General features: G+C 45.8%; 1 protein-coding gene across 1 annotated transcript in view; it reads left to right on the top strand.

The window, feature by feature from the left end:
* The window catches only part of NCAPD3 (non-SMC condensin II complex subunit D3), a 31449-nt gene that overhangs the window by 13325 nt on the left and 4191 nt on the right, over positions 1–13933 (top strand). Inside the window, exons 16-29 of the mRNA XM_033081816.2 lie at positions 1269–1489; positions 2871–3062; positions 3330–3427; positions 3514–3629; positions 4976–5092; positions 5605–5719; positions 5811–5918; positions 8260–8498; positions 10214–10293; positions 11507–11644; positions 11954–12087; positions 12211–12383; positions 12828–12938; positions 13325–13483. Of these exons, the coding sequence (XP_032937707.1) occupies positions 1269–1489; positions 2871–3062; positions 3330–3427; positions 3514–3629; positions 4976–5092; positions 5605–5719; positions 5811–5918; positions 8260–8498; positions 10214–10293; positions 11507–11644; positions 11954–12087; positions 12211–12383; positions 12828–12938; positions 13325–13483 (2001 nt within the window). The remainder of the gene's footprint in view (positions 1–1268; positions 1490–2870; positions 3063–3329; positions 3428–3513; positions 3630–4975; positions 5093–5604; positions 5720–5810; positions 5919–8259; positions 8499–10213; positions 10294–11506; positions 11645–11953; positions 12088–12210; positions 12384–12827; positions 12939–13324; positions 13484–13933) is intronic.

The following is a 13933-nucleotide window of genomic DNA, read 5'->3' as shown; positions in this document are numbered from 1 at the left end:
AAAGAAGGAAAAAACCAGTCCAGGGAAGGAGATTGGACTGCCTAACTAAACTAATAAGCAAAAGCCAGCAAAATTAAAGCTAGCAAGCCAAACAAAGCAAGCAGCAAGAGCCAGCCAGAGTGAGCAAACCTGGCCTCCCAAGCACAGACTATGGGGAAGGGAGACAACTGATAAGTAGACAAAACAAACCTTCACTTGAACAGAACACACAGCTGGGGATACAAACCACCATAACATCACCCCAGGACAGGGATTTATTAAAGGTACACCTTGAGCAGTCAGAACCTCCCTGAGGTTATGCCCAGTGTGGACGGCGCTCACGAGTTTTCACACAATTATGAGTTTGGTCACTTTACATGTCAGGGGTTAATCCTCCAGTTACAGCTTCAGGTAATGAAGTCATTTACCACCAGTTTGCTCCCCCCACAACTCACTTTTGTTTGTACTTTTTGGGGCCTGAGGCAGTGAGGTGTCAGGCCTGGAGAGGAATTGTTTTGTCTGAATAAAACGGGAGAGCAGCAGCTGACACTATGGAATTTTAGAGTTCTATACTAAAGCAGTAAAAACACAAAACCTAAAGTCCTCAGGCATCAAAGGGAATGGGAATTCTGCCCCACCACAGAGGGGAGAGCAGGAGGGACCTCACCAATCCGTTATTCACTCTGGGATTTGCATTCTGTGACTCTGCTCTAATTCTTTTCACTCCCGTTTGACTCGGAAGTCATGACTCACTCTGATACCTACTTGTGATTTATGCAGAGTGCTTCCAACTGTTGGGAGCACTGATTTTTCTGGCTGTTGATTTATGTGTCATGAAGAAAATGTTTATGTTGCTGGCCTTCTCAAGTTAAAAAAAACCCTGAATCACTTTCAGATGTAATGTGTGGATGATAGCAATGCTATATTTTTCTTTCTTTTCTATTTATTCACAAAGGGTTTGTAACTCAGGCTTGGAGCACAGGGTTTATATTAAGCAAAGCTCTTTTTTTTAGTGCTAAATCATCTGCTGTACAGCCTTATTGCAAACCTGTTATAATTCTTCATAGAGTCTCAAAACAAAGTGTTGCAGTACTTTAGCAGAAACACCAGGTATTTATCATAGAGATGATTAAAGACCTTGTGATGCTGAGTTTCCCTTTCCCACCTGCTGCCACTCTGCTGGGCTTGATTAAAATTCAACTTTCCAAGTTCATAACTGAACCTGAGGCCTTTGCTGGTCTTACCCATGCATTTGGGATTCTCTAATGATTGAAAAATGTGTTTCTCAGTCTCAGCAGAGCAATGTGCTGGTGCAGAAGGCCTGGTTGAACGGAGTGGTGCCCGTGGTGATGGATGCAGAGAGCTCTGTCCAAGAAAAGGCCCTGGATTGCCTTGATCAGCTCTTGCTGCAGCACATAAAATGTTACAATAAATCCAGGGGTGAGGATGGGAGGCAGAAGCTGGCATGGGATCTGCTCTCCCTGTTGTCTTCAGAGTGCCAGGAGCTGAGGTAAATGCCTTTTTCCCTTCCCTGCGCATGTCAACATTCAGGAATAAAACCCAGAGGCTTTTTTTTTTTTTTCCACTTTTAATCCCATTAGAATACACAACTTTTCCTTTACAGAAGGAAATTACCTATTGACTGGAGGACTAAGATAAGAGTCTGAGTTTGTGTTGTCATTCTCTGTGTGGCCACAGACTGTGAGGTACCTCAGCTCACACACACACCCTGTTAAAATGCACCTGCTGTCTGCTGTGCAGAGACAAGAAACCAAATTTTTTCTCAGGGATTTCTTTAAAGCTGCTTAAATTCCCTCAGTATAATCCTGGGAGATGGAAACCACCACACAGAGGTGCTTGTGTTGCCCTGGCAGCTCCCAGGACAGGGCTGTTGAGCATGGACAAGAAGAGTTCAGCTTTGCTTTGTGCCAGGTGTTTTCACCTGCTGCTCCTGTTGCCTCTCTCCCTGGACTGAAATGCTCATTGTTCCAGTGCTGGATGCACTGTTAGCACATGAATATTTAAGTCAAATGGAGGTGTTCCTCTGACAGAAGTGAGAGAGGATATATAAAGCAAGAACATCACCTTGTATTAATTCTTGTGTACAATATGTTACTTGTCTTGTGACAAATCGAATTACCCTGCCTGCCGCAGAACGCCGTGGGAAGGAGAGGGAGAAATGGGATGACACACAGCATGACAAGGACACAACATTGATTAAAGACAGCTGTATGTTTATTAGTCAACAGGGCATAATGGCTCAGAAATAGCAGATGAGGCACTGGTGGTGCTGCCGTGCCAGGGTGGGGAGCTGTCACTGTTCTAATTTGGCTCATTTTGGAACAGGGTTTGCACATTCCTGGCACCTTCTTCCTCCTGACCCTGCAGGACCTTGCAGCTTGACAAATCTCACAGCTCTACCAACGTGGAGGAGATAATTAGGGTTGTGCAGGAGAATGAGCAGGCTGTGATGCCTGACAGGACTCTGCTGTCCCTTTATCCCTGGGAGGCCTCAGGGCCAGGCTGGATGGGGCTCTGAGCACCCTGGTTTAGTGGAAGGTGTCCTCACCCATGGCAGGGGATGGAATGAGATGATCTTCAAGGTCCCTTCCAATTTTGGCCACTCTGTGACTCTGGGTATTAAATAATAACTGCTAGAAAGAAATTACAATTTCCTGGTGTGTCATGGGAGCAGTTGGACCTTCTGTCTTAGTGCCATCCATGGAGGGATGCCAGGTCTGCAGTGAAAATGTGTGGAAATGTGGAAATTTTCAGTGTGAATTGTGGGAATGCCAGGCAACAGCAGCTTTGTGTTGCCTAGTGAATGTTGGGTTTTCCTGCATTTTACTGCTTTGTTTATTCCTCCCTAAACTTTCCTTTCCTCCCTGCAGCCGTTACCTGAGTAAAGCCTTCCTTGTGCTGTCCAAGCAGAACAAGTTCACCTCCACTTTTATCAGAAATGTCATGTCTCATGTGGAGACAGAGCATTCCAGTGCAGCTTGGATGCTGCTTGCCAAGGTGGCTCGTTCTGCCCCCAAGCTGGATTTTTCCAAGATCATTGAATCCTGGGACAGTGTCAGCAGGTCAGTGTGTGTGCTTTGAGCCCTTAGTGCCCTTCCACAGATTACCTTTTAGCTGCTTAAATCCCAGTTTTTCCTTCAAACTGCGAGCTCTGCAGCTGGAAAATCCAGCAAAGACCTCGAGATCCGTGCGGCAACCACCTCTTTCCTCGAGCACTCTGAGATTTCATTGGCTTTGACAGCTCTGCCTTAATAATGCATGTCCCAGATGAGAGGGCTGCTCAGCTGGGATTTGGAGGAGTGCCTCAGAGCTCCCTGTTGGTTTTGCAGGCAGCAGGACACGAGCAGTGGCACCGTGGGACACATCCTGTGTGTCATCGGGCACGTGGCAAAGCACCTCCCCAAGAGCACCTGTGAGAGGCTGAAGGGTGAGTGGCCCTGGCCACTTCTGTGCCCCCACCAACCCTTGAAAAGCTTTGAAAAATGTTGGTTTTGTGTGTGGTGTTGTCTGCAGAGAGCATCAGGAGCTGGCTGAAGGAGTTCCAGTGTCCCCTGGATGTGATCAGCCCAGCTGTGGAGGCTCTGCAGAGGCTCTGCCACGCCTCTGTGCCTGGACCAAAGAACACACAGGTGGGACACCTCTTAAAATACACCTTTTAAAATAGCCTGTTCCCCACTCAGGGGGTGTCTGTGGGATGATGAGTTCTAAAAAAAGGGGCTCTGACTCCAGCAGCTCGAGCCTGCTCTGCTCAGCTCTTGAGCTGGAGAACATCCTGTGGCTGAGGCTGGGCTTGGAAGAAATCTTCTGCCTTCAAATGTATTCCCCCACACACCTCTGAAATACTTTGCATTTGCCTTCTGTCCAAATTTACAGAATTCCTAAAGGAAATTTCCTAAAGGAAACCTGTTGCTGTGCCTGGTCCAGTTTGAAGCCCCAGATTTATGCTGTAATCAGTGACTGTTCTCCATCAGAGCTGCTGGAAATAACACAAATTTCCTAGCCCTCTTCCTGGAGACCAAACAGGGAGTTAATAACTTGCTCATAACTTTTTTCTGCCTCCATTTGTTTTATGCCATAGCTCTGTTCTGCTCCCATTGTGGGAATTTAGGCCATATTTTGTTGGCAAAATAAAGATTTCAGCCTGGACACAGTTGCAGAGAAGCTAAAATTGATGCAGGTCTCTGTCCCCAACGATTTCTCTTTGTGCCTGGTTTATATTTCTCATTCAGCATAGATGATAGCTATTTTATAATAAGCATCCCAATCAAGTTTAGTAAATAATGGGCAAAACTGAACCCTCTGTGCCTCAGAAGCCAGGGTGGGGTGATGGTTTCTGGGTTTTTAAACTGACAATCAGAAAATTCTCCCCTGTAGGTACAGCCAGCACAGGGTGTTGTCTTAAAATGAAATGCAGATTTTCCTGTGGTTGGTCACTTCATCAAACCTAACAGCTATCATTTATATCTGTATTTGGTTATTAAAATTACCACTTTTAGATGGTGGAAAACCAGAAATGATGCTTTATATTCACCACAGTGTGGTAGATAATCAGTTTTTCCTGTGTTTCCCCTTCACTCTTTGGAATTCACATCATGTTGTCTTTGTTAATGGAGCTGCTTTTTTCAAGCAACATCTAAAAATTCCCACAGACACCTCCAATGTGTTGGGTGCACATGAAACAGTCGCCTAAATCCTTTTTGTTTAAGTCTGTGTGATTTCTATAATGAAGTAAACTCGGGCCTGTGGATCATTAAAAGCCAAATTTTCCAAGGTGTTTTGACACTTGCTCACATCCTTTGATGTGCAGGGAGAATTTTAAAGCTCTGAGGCACTGTCAGATTGATTTTAATGGGATCCAGATTATTAAAAGCACATAAAGACTTTGATATTAGGAATTCATGTGTGGACAGATATTACAGCTACCTTTTGTTTAATTAATAAAGTGTTGAATTAATTTTGTTTAATTATGAAACAGGAGCTCCTCAACCAGCAAAACCAGGTGTTTGGAGTTTTGGTATCCACCTGTGAGAGCTACATCTCCAATATAGTCCTCAAAGAGCATGGAGCAGAGCAGCTGCAGGAAGATCTCTTGGTAAATTTTGGAATTATTATTTTAAACAATCCCCTTCAAGGATTCTTTAAAGGGTGTGCTTGGAGCTGGTGTTCCTCAAAATCCTGGGGAAACAGCAATGTGTGTGGCCTGTGTGTGGGATGAACTCTTGTATTTCAGAGCCCACAGCAGTTTTGCACACCAGGAGTTGCTCTGAGGATATGGCGCCCCATGTATTTTTAATATATGACGTGGTTTTTTTTTCCTTGCTTTTCCACTCAAACTTCTCAGATGAGCTGTTTGGAAGGGAGGTCTGTAAAAGGCATGGAATGCTTTGAGGAGTATTTCAGTCTCATTAGATGTGGGGGGTGTTGGAGCATATTAAACACACCCACCCAGGATTTCTGTTCCAAAGCCTCCCCTTCTGTTCTCCAGCCACTGCCTTGGAAGGACTGAGGGAATTTTGAGTTGTTTTGAAGAAGAACTGACTCCTGCTGGTTTATTTTGCAGCTCAGCCACTGCCTTTTGACTGCAGTGCTGCTTTCTCTCTGCAGGTGAGACACCTCTTCCTGCTGGGTGAGGCTGCCCAGATGTGCCCAGGCATGGTGGATGAAAACATCTTCCTTCTGGTTCAGTCCATCCTGGCCTCTTCTGGCAGCAAGGACCAATGTGAGCCATTCTCCTTCTGCCTTTAGCTTTGCATGAGCAGGCACCACTGTGTGCCAGGCTGTGTTTCCATCTCTGACCTGTTCTTTTCCAGCCTCTGTTTCTACAGACAGTGAGGAAATCCCCAGTTTCCAGCTGCTGTCCCAGTTCAGAGCCCCAGCCATGCCTACCGTGGTCAGGGCTCATGCTCTCATCACTTTAGGTAAGTGCTTCCCTGCCCTAAAAATGGGCTTTTGTGTGTCTCAGCCTTTCTGGTGAAGTTCTGCCCAGAATCCTGGAGAAAAGGAGGCTCAGGGGGACCTTGTCACTCTGCAACTCCCTGACAGGAGGGAGGAACCAGGTAAAAGGGACAGGACAAGAGGAAACAGGCTCCAGCTGTGCCAGGGGAGGGTCAGGTTGGACATGAGGAAGAATTTTTGCATGGAAAGGGTTGTTAAACATGGGCAGGGACTGCTCAGGGAGGCTTGGAGTCCCCATCCCTGGATGTGGGGATCCCAGGTTGGACTCCATGATCCCAGAGGTCTTTTCCAACCTAAATAATGCCATGTAAAGCTCTGGCAGTTGTGGCAGAGAGCCCCAGTGCTCTGTTTGCCTTAGCCCAGCTCAGAGCTTTTAGCAATGCAGATATCCATGGAAACCATGAAAAAGTTGGGCAAACCATCAGAACCCTGCCAGCTCTGCTTCTCCAGGTGGCTAATGCATTAATAGTGATCAGTAATTAGCACTGTCCCCCAGAGCTGTGCTGTTCTTGTGCTCAGAGTTGGGTGCTCAAGGATCATCTCACTTGCAGTAAGATGCTCCACAGAGAGTGAAGAAAACTTGCTGCTTTTGATGTAGCTTAGAGCAGAATGACTGCACTCAAATACTTGTTCTCCTCAATTAAGGAGAAGCCTGGCCAGCTGCATTCCCAGGATTCTGAGGAATACCAAGTGAAAGTTCTGGGTTTTGATGCTTCCATGGTTAGGAACAAGTTTCCTTTGCAGATAGGCAGCATTGTTCTTCCCTTAATTGCTTTGGAAAGTTTAATACTTTTGTGCAGAGCTTGGGAACAGGGAGAAATGATGTTAGAACTATTGCAGGCTATTTTATTTTAGGTTGGTTCAGTGATGCTCTCAGAGGTGGGTGTCTCCCTGCTATGCCTATGACAGCTGGGGCTGTTCTTTTTAGCTGCTTTGAATAATACCCTGTATACAGAAATAGTTTGCTGTGAAGGAGGGAATTTGGCATAGAGACCCACTCTATAGGTCTAAGGGGAGTTTGGAAGAACTTGAAGTACCATCTCCCTGAGAGATCGTGCAGATTGCTCATCAAGTTCCAGCATGAGCTGCTTGTTTGTTCCCTTGTTTACTTCCTGATTCCTTCCCTGGCTCCTCTTGGAGGCAGTGAGCTGGGCTGGGCTGGTGGGGAAGGAGAATTTACTCCCAGCTCTGCAACTCTGGTGATGCCTTGGAGTGACCACCTGGAACAGTGGCTAGGCAGAGTTCAGAGAATAAAGGGGGGATTTATTAAAGGCCTTGAACAGATCCACCTTGGGCAGTCAAAGGCCTTGCAGGGTCTACACCCAAGATGGACTGTGCTCATGAGTTTTTCAGACAATTATAAGTTTAGTCTGTTTAGTGGTATCAGGGGTTAATTGTCCAATTATAGCTTCAGGTAATGCAGCCATATTCCCCCTGTTTGCTCCCCCACAATCCACTTCTTTATACTTTTCAGGGCCTGAGGCTGTGGTTCACAGGCCTAGAGGGATTGTTTTGTCTGACCAAGATGTGAAGAGTTAACTACACTTTACCTGGAGCTTAGAGTTGAACTAACTACACTTTACATGGAGCTTAGAGTTCAACTAACTATACTTTATATGGAGCTTAGAGTTTAACTAACTGCTCTTTATATGGAGCTGAGAGTTGAACTAACTATGCTTTATATGGAGCTTAGAGTTCAACCACACTTTATATGGAGCTTAGAGTTCAACTAACTATACGTTATATGGAGCTCAGAGTTTAGCCAACTACACTTTACATGGAGCTTAGGGTTTAACTAACCACACTTTATATAGAGCTTAGAGTTCAACCACACTTTATATGGAGCTTAGAGTTGAACTAACTACGCTTTACATGGAACTTGGAGTTTACCTACGCTTTATATGGAGCTTAGAGTTCAACCACACTTTATATGGAGCTTGGAGTTGAACTAACTATGCTTTATATGGAGCTTAGAGTTTACCCAACTACACTTTATATGGAGCTTAGAGTTTAACTAACCCCACTTTATATAGAGCTTAGAGTTCAACTAACTACACTTTATATGGAGCTTAGAGTTCAACTAACTATACTTTATATGGAGCTTAGAGTTTCACTAACTACACTTTATATGGAGCTGAGAGTTGAACTAACTGCAGTTTATATGGAGCTTAGAGTTTAACTAACTACACTTTACATGGAGCTGAGAGTTTACCTACACTTCATACAGACCTTAGAGCTATGCACTAGAGCAGTACAGGATTTGAAAACCACAAAAGCTGGGATCTCAAGGCGCTGTTCCCGCAGGGAAGCTGTGCCTGCAGCACGAGGAGCTGGCCAGGAGCTGCATCGCCGCGGTGGTGCGGGAGATGGAGGAGTCTCCGGACATGCCCCTGCGCAACAACGCGGTGATCGTGCTGCGGGACCTGTGCGTGCGCTACACCTCGCTGGGGGAGCCCTACGTGCCCAACATGTCCCTGTGCCTGCGGGACCCGCACCCCTTCATCCGCAAGCAGACCCTGGTCATGCTCACCAACCTCCTGCAGGTGATGCTGCTGCCTCCGTGCTGAATCTGGCCCGGTGTGGAAGGGAAAGCAGGGAAATGGAGAATGTAAATCCTTCCTTCTGGATTAGTGTAGTTTTGAAATTAAGGGGATGTCATGGTTTGAAAGAAAAAACAGTGAGAGACTCCAAGTCAGAAATACAATTTAATAGGAAAAAAGAGAAAAATAAAATACCTGTAATAGTACAAAAGAAAAAAAAGCACTGAGAAGCAGAATGCAACCTGATGCCCCCTGGTTAGGGTGGTGGGAGCAGTCCAGATGAAGTGCTGTTGTTGAAGTAGTCATCCTGTAGAAAGGTCTGGTAGCTCTTGTCCTCTAGAAACCAGTGGGTAAAGGCTGCTTTAGTGTTCCACATATCAGTTTTTATCTAGGTAGGAAATGTTTGCTTCCCCCTCTGGCTGGAGCATCTCCCAATGGGATGATGTAATTTTATCAGTCATGCACTGGGGCTCAATGGCCATTAACAGAAGATATCTCCCTGGAGGAAGGATGGGTCAAAAGATAAAGAACACTGCCCCACCTGGTTTAACAGCTGGCCCATTAGCAGGAGATATCACAACAGAGATAAGGATCACTGCCCCACCTGGTTTTTAACACATGGTCCATTAACAGAGGATATCCCCCACAGAGATAAGGATCACTGCCCCACCTGTTTCCAGCAGATGGTGATAGAATACATACCCCTGGGCATATCTTTACATTGCAACCTAGGACAGGGGCTCTCAGGCAAACATATGGGGATAGGAATAACAGTTCTTTACTGATCTATATAACAGTTATGGAATTAACAGTGAACAGAACAGGAACCAGTAACAGTTCTGTTGGTTGTGGGCACTTTCCCTGTGGTGCAGTTACCATCACCACTGAGCTCTGGCAGGTTCCTGGTGGGCAGGGGCAGATGTGATGATCCCATGTGGCTGCAGGAGCTCTGGAGGTGATGATGACTGTGTCCAGATGGGAAGGATGGAGGAGAGGCTCTGCTCACAAATTTGGAGACATCAAACTGAAGCAGGAGAGCATCCTAGCAGGGGTGTGGGGTCCAGCACCAGAAGAGGCAGCTCCTGGTGTTGGGATGGCCAGGAAAGGTTTTCCAGTGCCATCCTTCTCAGAGCCCAGCCCTGCCCGTGATTCAGAGCATAATTAATGCTAACTGAAGGGTATTTAAATCTGTGTTTAGTTACTGCAGGCACATCAACAGCTTGGATAATGAGGTTATTTTTAGTCAATGGTTGCCCCTTTTCTCATCTTGGTTTCTTTGAACTCCCTCCTTTTTCACTCCTCTATCAATGGCTGCAACAAGCACCACAACACCTTTATTTTCTCCTGCTGTCTCTGCTGATTGTTCTGAAGGTGTGAATGTTGGGAGGCTCAAGATGTTTACCCTCCCAATGTTCATATGAGGACAGGTTTGGAGTGCATTTGGCTCTGAAAACATTGTTGAAGAGCACATCTGCTATGGGGTAGGAGAAGAGATTTTTCATTTTTCTACTTTATTCTTCATACCTGGGGTAAACCTTGATGTGCTGCTGTGGCATTTATGCTGCTTAGAGCATCCCTCAAAATACTTGGGGTTGTTTTGAGGTTTATTTTATGTGCCTCAGGCTGAGGTTTTACAGCTTGTTTGTTTACCTGATTACAATTTGGAGGTTCCCACTGATTTTTCCTGTTTCAAGCTGTGAATTTCTGCTGATTTACAGGAGGAGTATGTGAAATGGAAGGGATGTCTCTTCTTTCGGTTCGTCAGCGTCTTGGTGGATCCCGACCCAGAGATTGCCAGGTAAAAATCTCAGCTGGGAAATGATGGAGGAGTTGAAGGTCAGAGATGTCTCAAAACCTGTCTCAGTCTTGGCACCTTCACATTGTGAAGAGAAATTCCACTGATAAAGCAGATTATCCCAACAACCTCTGTACTTCTTTAGGGTCTGCAGTGGTGGCCAAGAGGTGATGAACCTCTCCAGGTGATTTGGAAATCCCAAAGTGTGTCCTTGGCAGTCCTCAAAATGTGCAGCTCTGCTCTATTTAGGACTCAATTATTGAGATAAAATGAAATTTTTGAGACAGACCCTTATGAAATCTTCCTTGTGGTTTTCTGACAGGCTCTGTCTCAAGTGCTGGGTTTGTTTTAGGACTGGAATTAAATATTTTGTTGGAATTTCCTTTTTCTTATATTGCATGCCTCGCCTTTTCAGCCTGCTGCCACATCTTGTAATTATCAGAGGAATGACCTGTCAAGTGATGTGTCAGAGGAATTACACACTCTCATTTTAAGTGCATGCTCATGAAGTTTTTGGAGGTTTCAAGGTCTCCAGCTGCTCTGTTATGTGAGAAATGAGTGGGGCAGGTTTCTCTCAGACTGGGAGGTCATGTAGAAATTCAGGATACAAAGGAGGATTGGACACCTTGCTGCTTGTTTCTGCCTGGAACAGTCAATCTGAGATGGATATTTCCAGAACCATCAACCTTTTATCAATTACCATTCACATTTCCTTTTCTCTTCAGTGTGTTTTTAATACCTAAAAATGTCTTTCCAGTAGATGGTGACATTGCAGCATTGTGTTCCTCCCATTTCTTTGGGAGCCTTTTCCTTTGCATCTGCATTTAGAGATTGCATCCAGATAAAACCACTTTCTTCAGTCCTGGGGTTGCCTTGCAGCTCTTGCAGGACCTTTGGTGATTAACTTGTTGCTGAGTGCTGTCTCTCAGCCACAGTGGAGCTCAGGTTATTTAAATAATTAAAATGCTGTGCCTGGATTCAAGTTCAGATTCATTTCTGACTCAGTTTGCTCTAATGGCCATAAAAATAAGTAGTGCTGTGGAGCTGGAAATGTCTGTCCCCCTGAGAAAAGGATGGAAGTCAGTGAGCTGGGCAAAAATTAAATGTGGTATTGAGGGAGACTTGGCAGAGGGAAACCATCCTCCTGCCTTGAGAGCTTCAGGGGTGGCTTTTGGAGATTTTGCAGTGATAATTTCTTTCTCCTCCTCCTCCCCAGGTTTGCAGAGTACTGTGTGGTGCATGTCTTGCTGAAGAGGAACCCTGCAATGTTCTCCCAGCACTTCATCGAGTGCATCTTCCATTTCAACAGCTACGAGAAGCATCAGAAGTACAACAGGTTCCCCCAGAGCCTGCGGTCAGTTGAGCACATTCCTGTCTCATTTTTGCTGAATTATGGGCTGTCTGACCATGCAGCTCTCAGTGACAGCACAGCATTTGTGTCACTTGATAATTATCCATGCAGCAGAGGGGAAGCAGTGCTGAGTTGTGTCCTGCCCTCCCTGTGACACTGCTGTGTGTAATTTGCAGGACTGTGTGCTGTCCTAACAGGTTTATGGGTCTTAAAAGTGGCATGCAGATATCCCTGGCTGATTTAAGGTCTCATTATTCCTGGGAGCTGCATAATGTGATTTGGGCCTCTGTAAAATGTCGTGCTCTGCCACAGGGCGAAGCAGCTCTTCTCTCTGAAGGGGAAGGATAAGAAGGAGAAGAGGATGAGGATCTACACCTTCCTGCTGGAGCATTTCACAAATCAGCAGAGGTTCAACATCACCACTGGGATCAGCCACAACATCCTAGGTAAGGGTCTGCCTTGAAAAATCTGGCAAACAAACAACTGGTGTCTGTATAAAAGCTGATGGTCCAGGTGTTTTATCTTCCTGCTTCTGGGAAAATAAATTATTTCTTGCCTGTGTATTCCAGCTTGCTTTGTGGATGAGATCCTTCCTTTGGACCTGGAAGGCAGTGAGCTGCTCTCAGATGCATTTGCAGTCCTCAGCTGCAAAGAAATCAAGCTCACAGGTATGAGGTCCAGGGCAGAGGAAGACAATCAGCCTGATGAAAATGAGCTGTCCATGAAAAACTTAATCTCGCAGGTGAGGGGCACTTGGTCTGCTGTGGGAGGAGGGCTGGGCATCTCTGTGTCTTGTAAAAGCAAAATATGAAGGCAGAATTTGTGGAGGATGCTTGTTCTGGAGCTGGAGGGATCAGCAGTGCATTTCCCCAGGAGCCAGGGGAGCTGTGCTGGGCTGGATTTGTTCCCCACCCCTCTCCTTGGTGAAGCATTTGAGCGGAACAATGATTTTCCTGCACCTCTGGGCAATTTGCCTTCACTGTGAGAACTGAGTGACTTAGTGATGCATCTGAAAAAGCTCCACTTAGGTTAAAAGCCTCTGTGCATGTGTGTGGTGTAAGAGCAGCCTTAATTACAGTGATTCCCTGGCTGTGGAGGGATAACTCCTCTCACTCGGGTGTCCCTGGAGCAGAGCAGCTTCTCCTTCACTGCCTCGCATAACTGTTCATGCCTTGTTCACAAAAAGGTTCAGAAGAAGTATTTCATCGAACACATCATCCCAATAATCACATCACTCAAGTCCATGATGGAGCAGAAGAGGCTCCCAGCTGTCAAGGACCTGATGAACTGCCTGAGGGTAAGGGGAAGTGTTTTTGCTGGTCCTGCCTGGAGTTAATGTGCTGGGTGTGCAAGCACTGCCAGAACCAAGAGCCTTCTTAGGAGGGAAGCATTCAGAAGATTGGGTGTTGTGACACTGCCAGTGTGTTAAATAACGTGGGAGGTGGAGGGATTGGAGATGAGGCTGTGGTGTGGAACGTGGGCAGAGGGAAGCTCAAACGCTGGAAAGCTTTTCTGTGTTCTGCAGAAAAAAATGGGAGTCGAAACTCTTCAGTCTGTTAAAAACACCTCTGCTCTACCAACTGGTGTTTCCTTTTGCTCCCAAGCAGCTGTGATCTGAATGGGGATGTGAATCAGTAGCTGGGGGAGATTTCTGAAAGGTCCAAACATTCCTTGTTGCTGCAGGAAATGATGCAAGATTACCGAAACGAAATCAAAGACGTGTTTGCTGCGGACAAGCAGCTGGCAGCCGAGCTGGAGTATGACATGAGGAAATATGAAGAGCAGCTGGCCAGGGAGAAGGAGTCAGAGCAAGAGCAGCTCTCAGCAGCCCACGAGGAGGTGGTTGGTGCCATTAATTCTGTGCATGTATCCTCTGCTGTAATTTGTGTGCTCACAGCACCCAGGCCCTGCCCAGGGACCCTGTACTTGGAGCAGGGTGGTGATGAGGGGTTTTTCTACCTCTTTGTACTTCCTGAGAGAAGCTTTCAGAGTACTTTAATAGGTTAGAACATCAACAAACAAAGCCAAGAGGAGCAGCAAATGATTAATGGAGAAAGAATGCAATTTAAAGGAAAACCAAAGTCTAATTTGGCATTGGCTGGGCTTAAATGTTGTCTTTTCTCTGTTCCCAGAGTGATAAACTGGTAACAAAGAGAAGAGTTCACTTTGTGTGACTTCAGGTGTCTACAAAGTGACGATTCAAACTCGTCCTCTCATGCAGATACTCTTTTAAATTCATTGTAAAGAAATAAATATGGGCCTGAGTCAATTGTCCTGAACTCTTTTAGATCC

This window comes from Catharus ustulatus, chromosome 28 (assembly GCF_009819885.2).
Source record: "Catharus ustulatus isolate bCatUst1 chromosome 28, bCatUst1.pri.v2, whole genome shotgun sequence".
Classification (NCBI taxonomy): domain Eukaryota; kingdom Metazoa; phylum Chordata; class Aves; order Passeriformes; family Turdidae; genus Catharus; species Catharus ustulatus.
The sequence above is the reverse complement of the archived record's forward strand: the minus strand, read 5'-3'. Positions and strand labels throughout refer to the sequence as shown.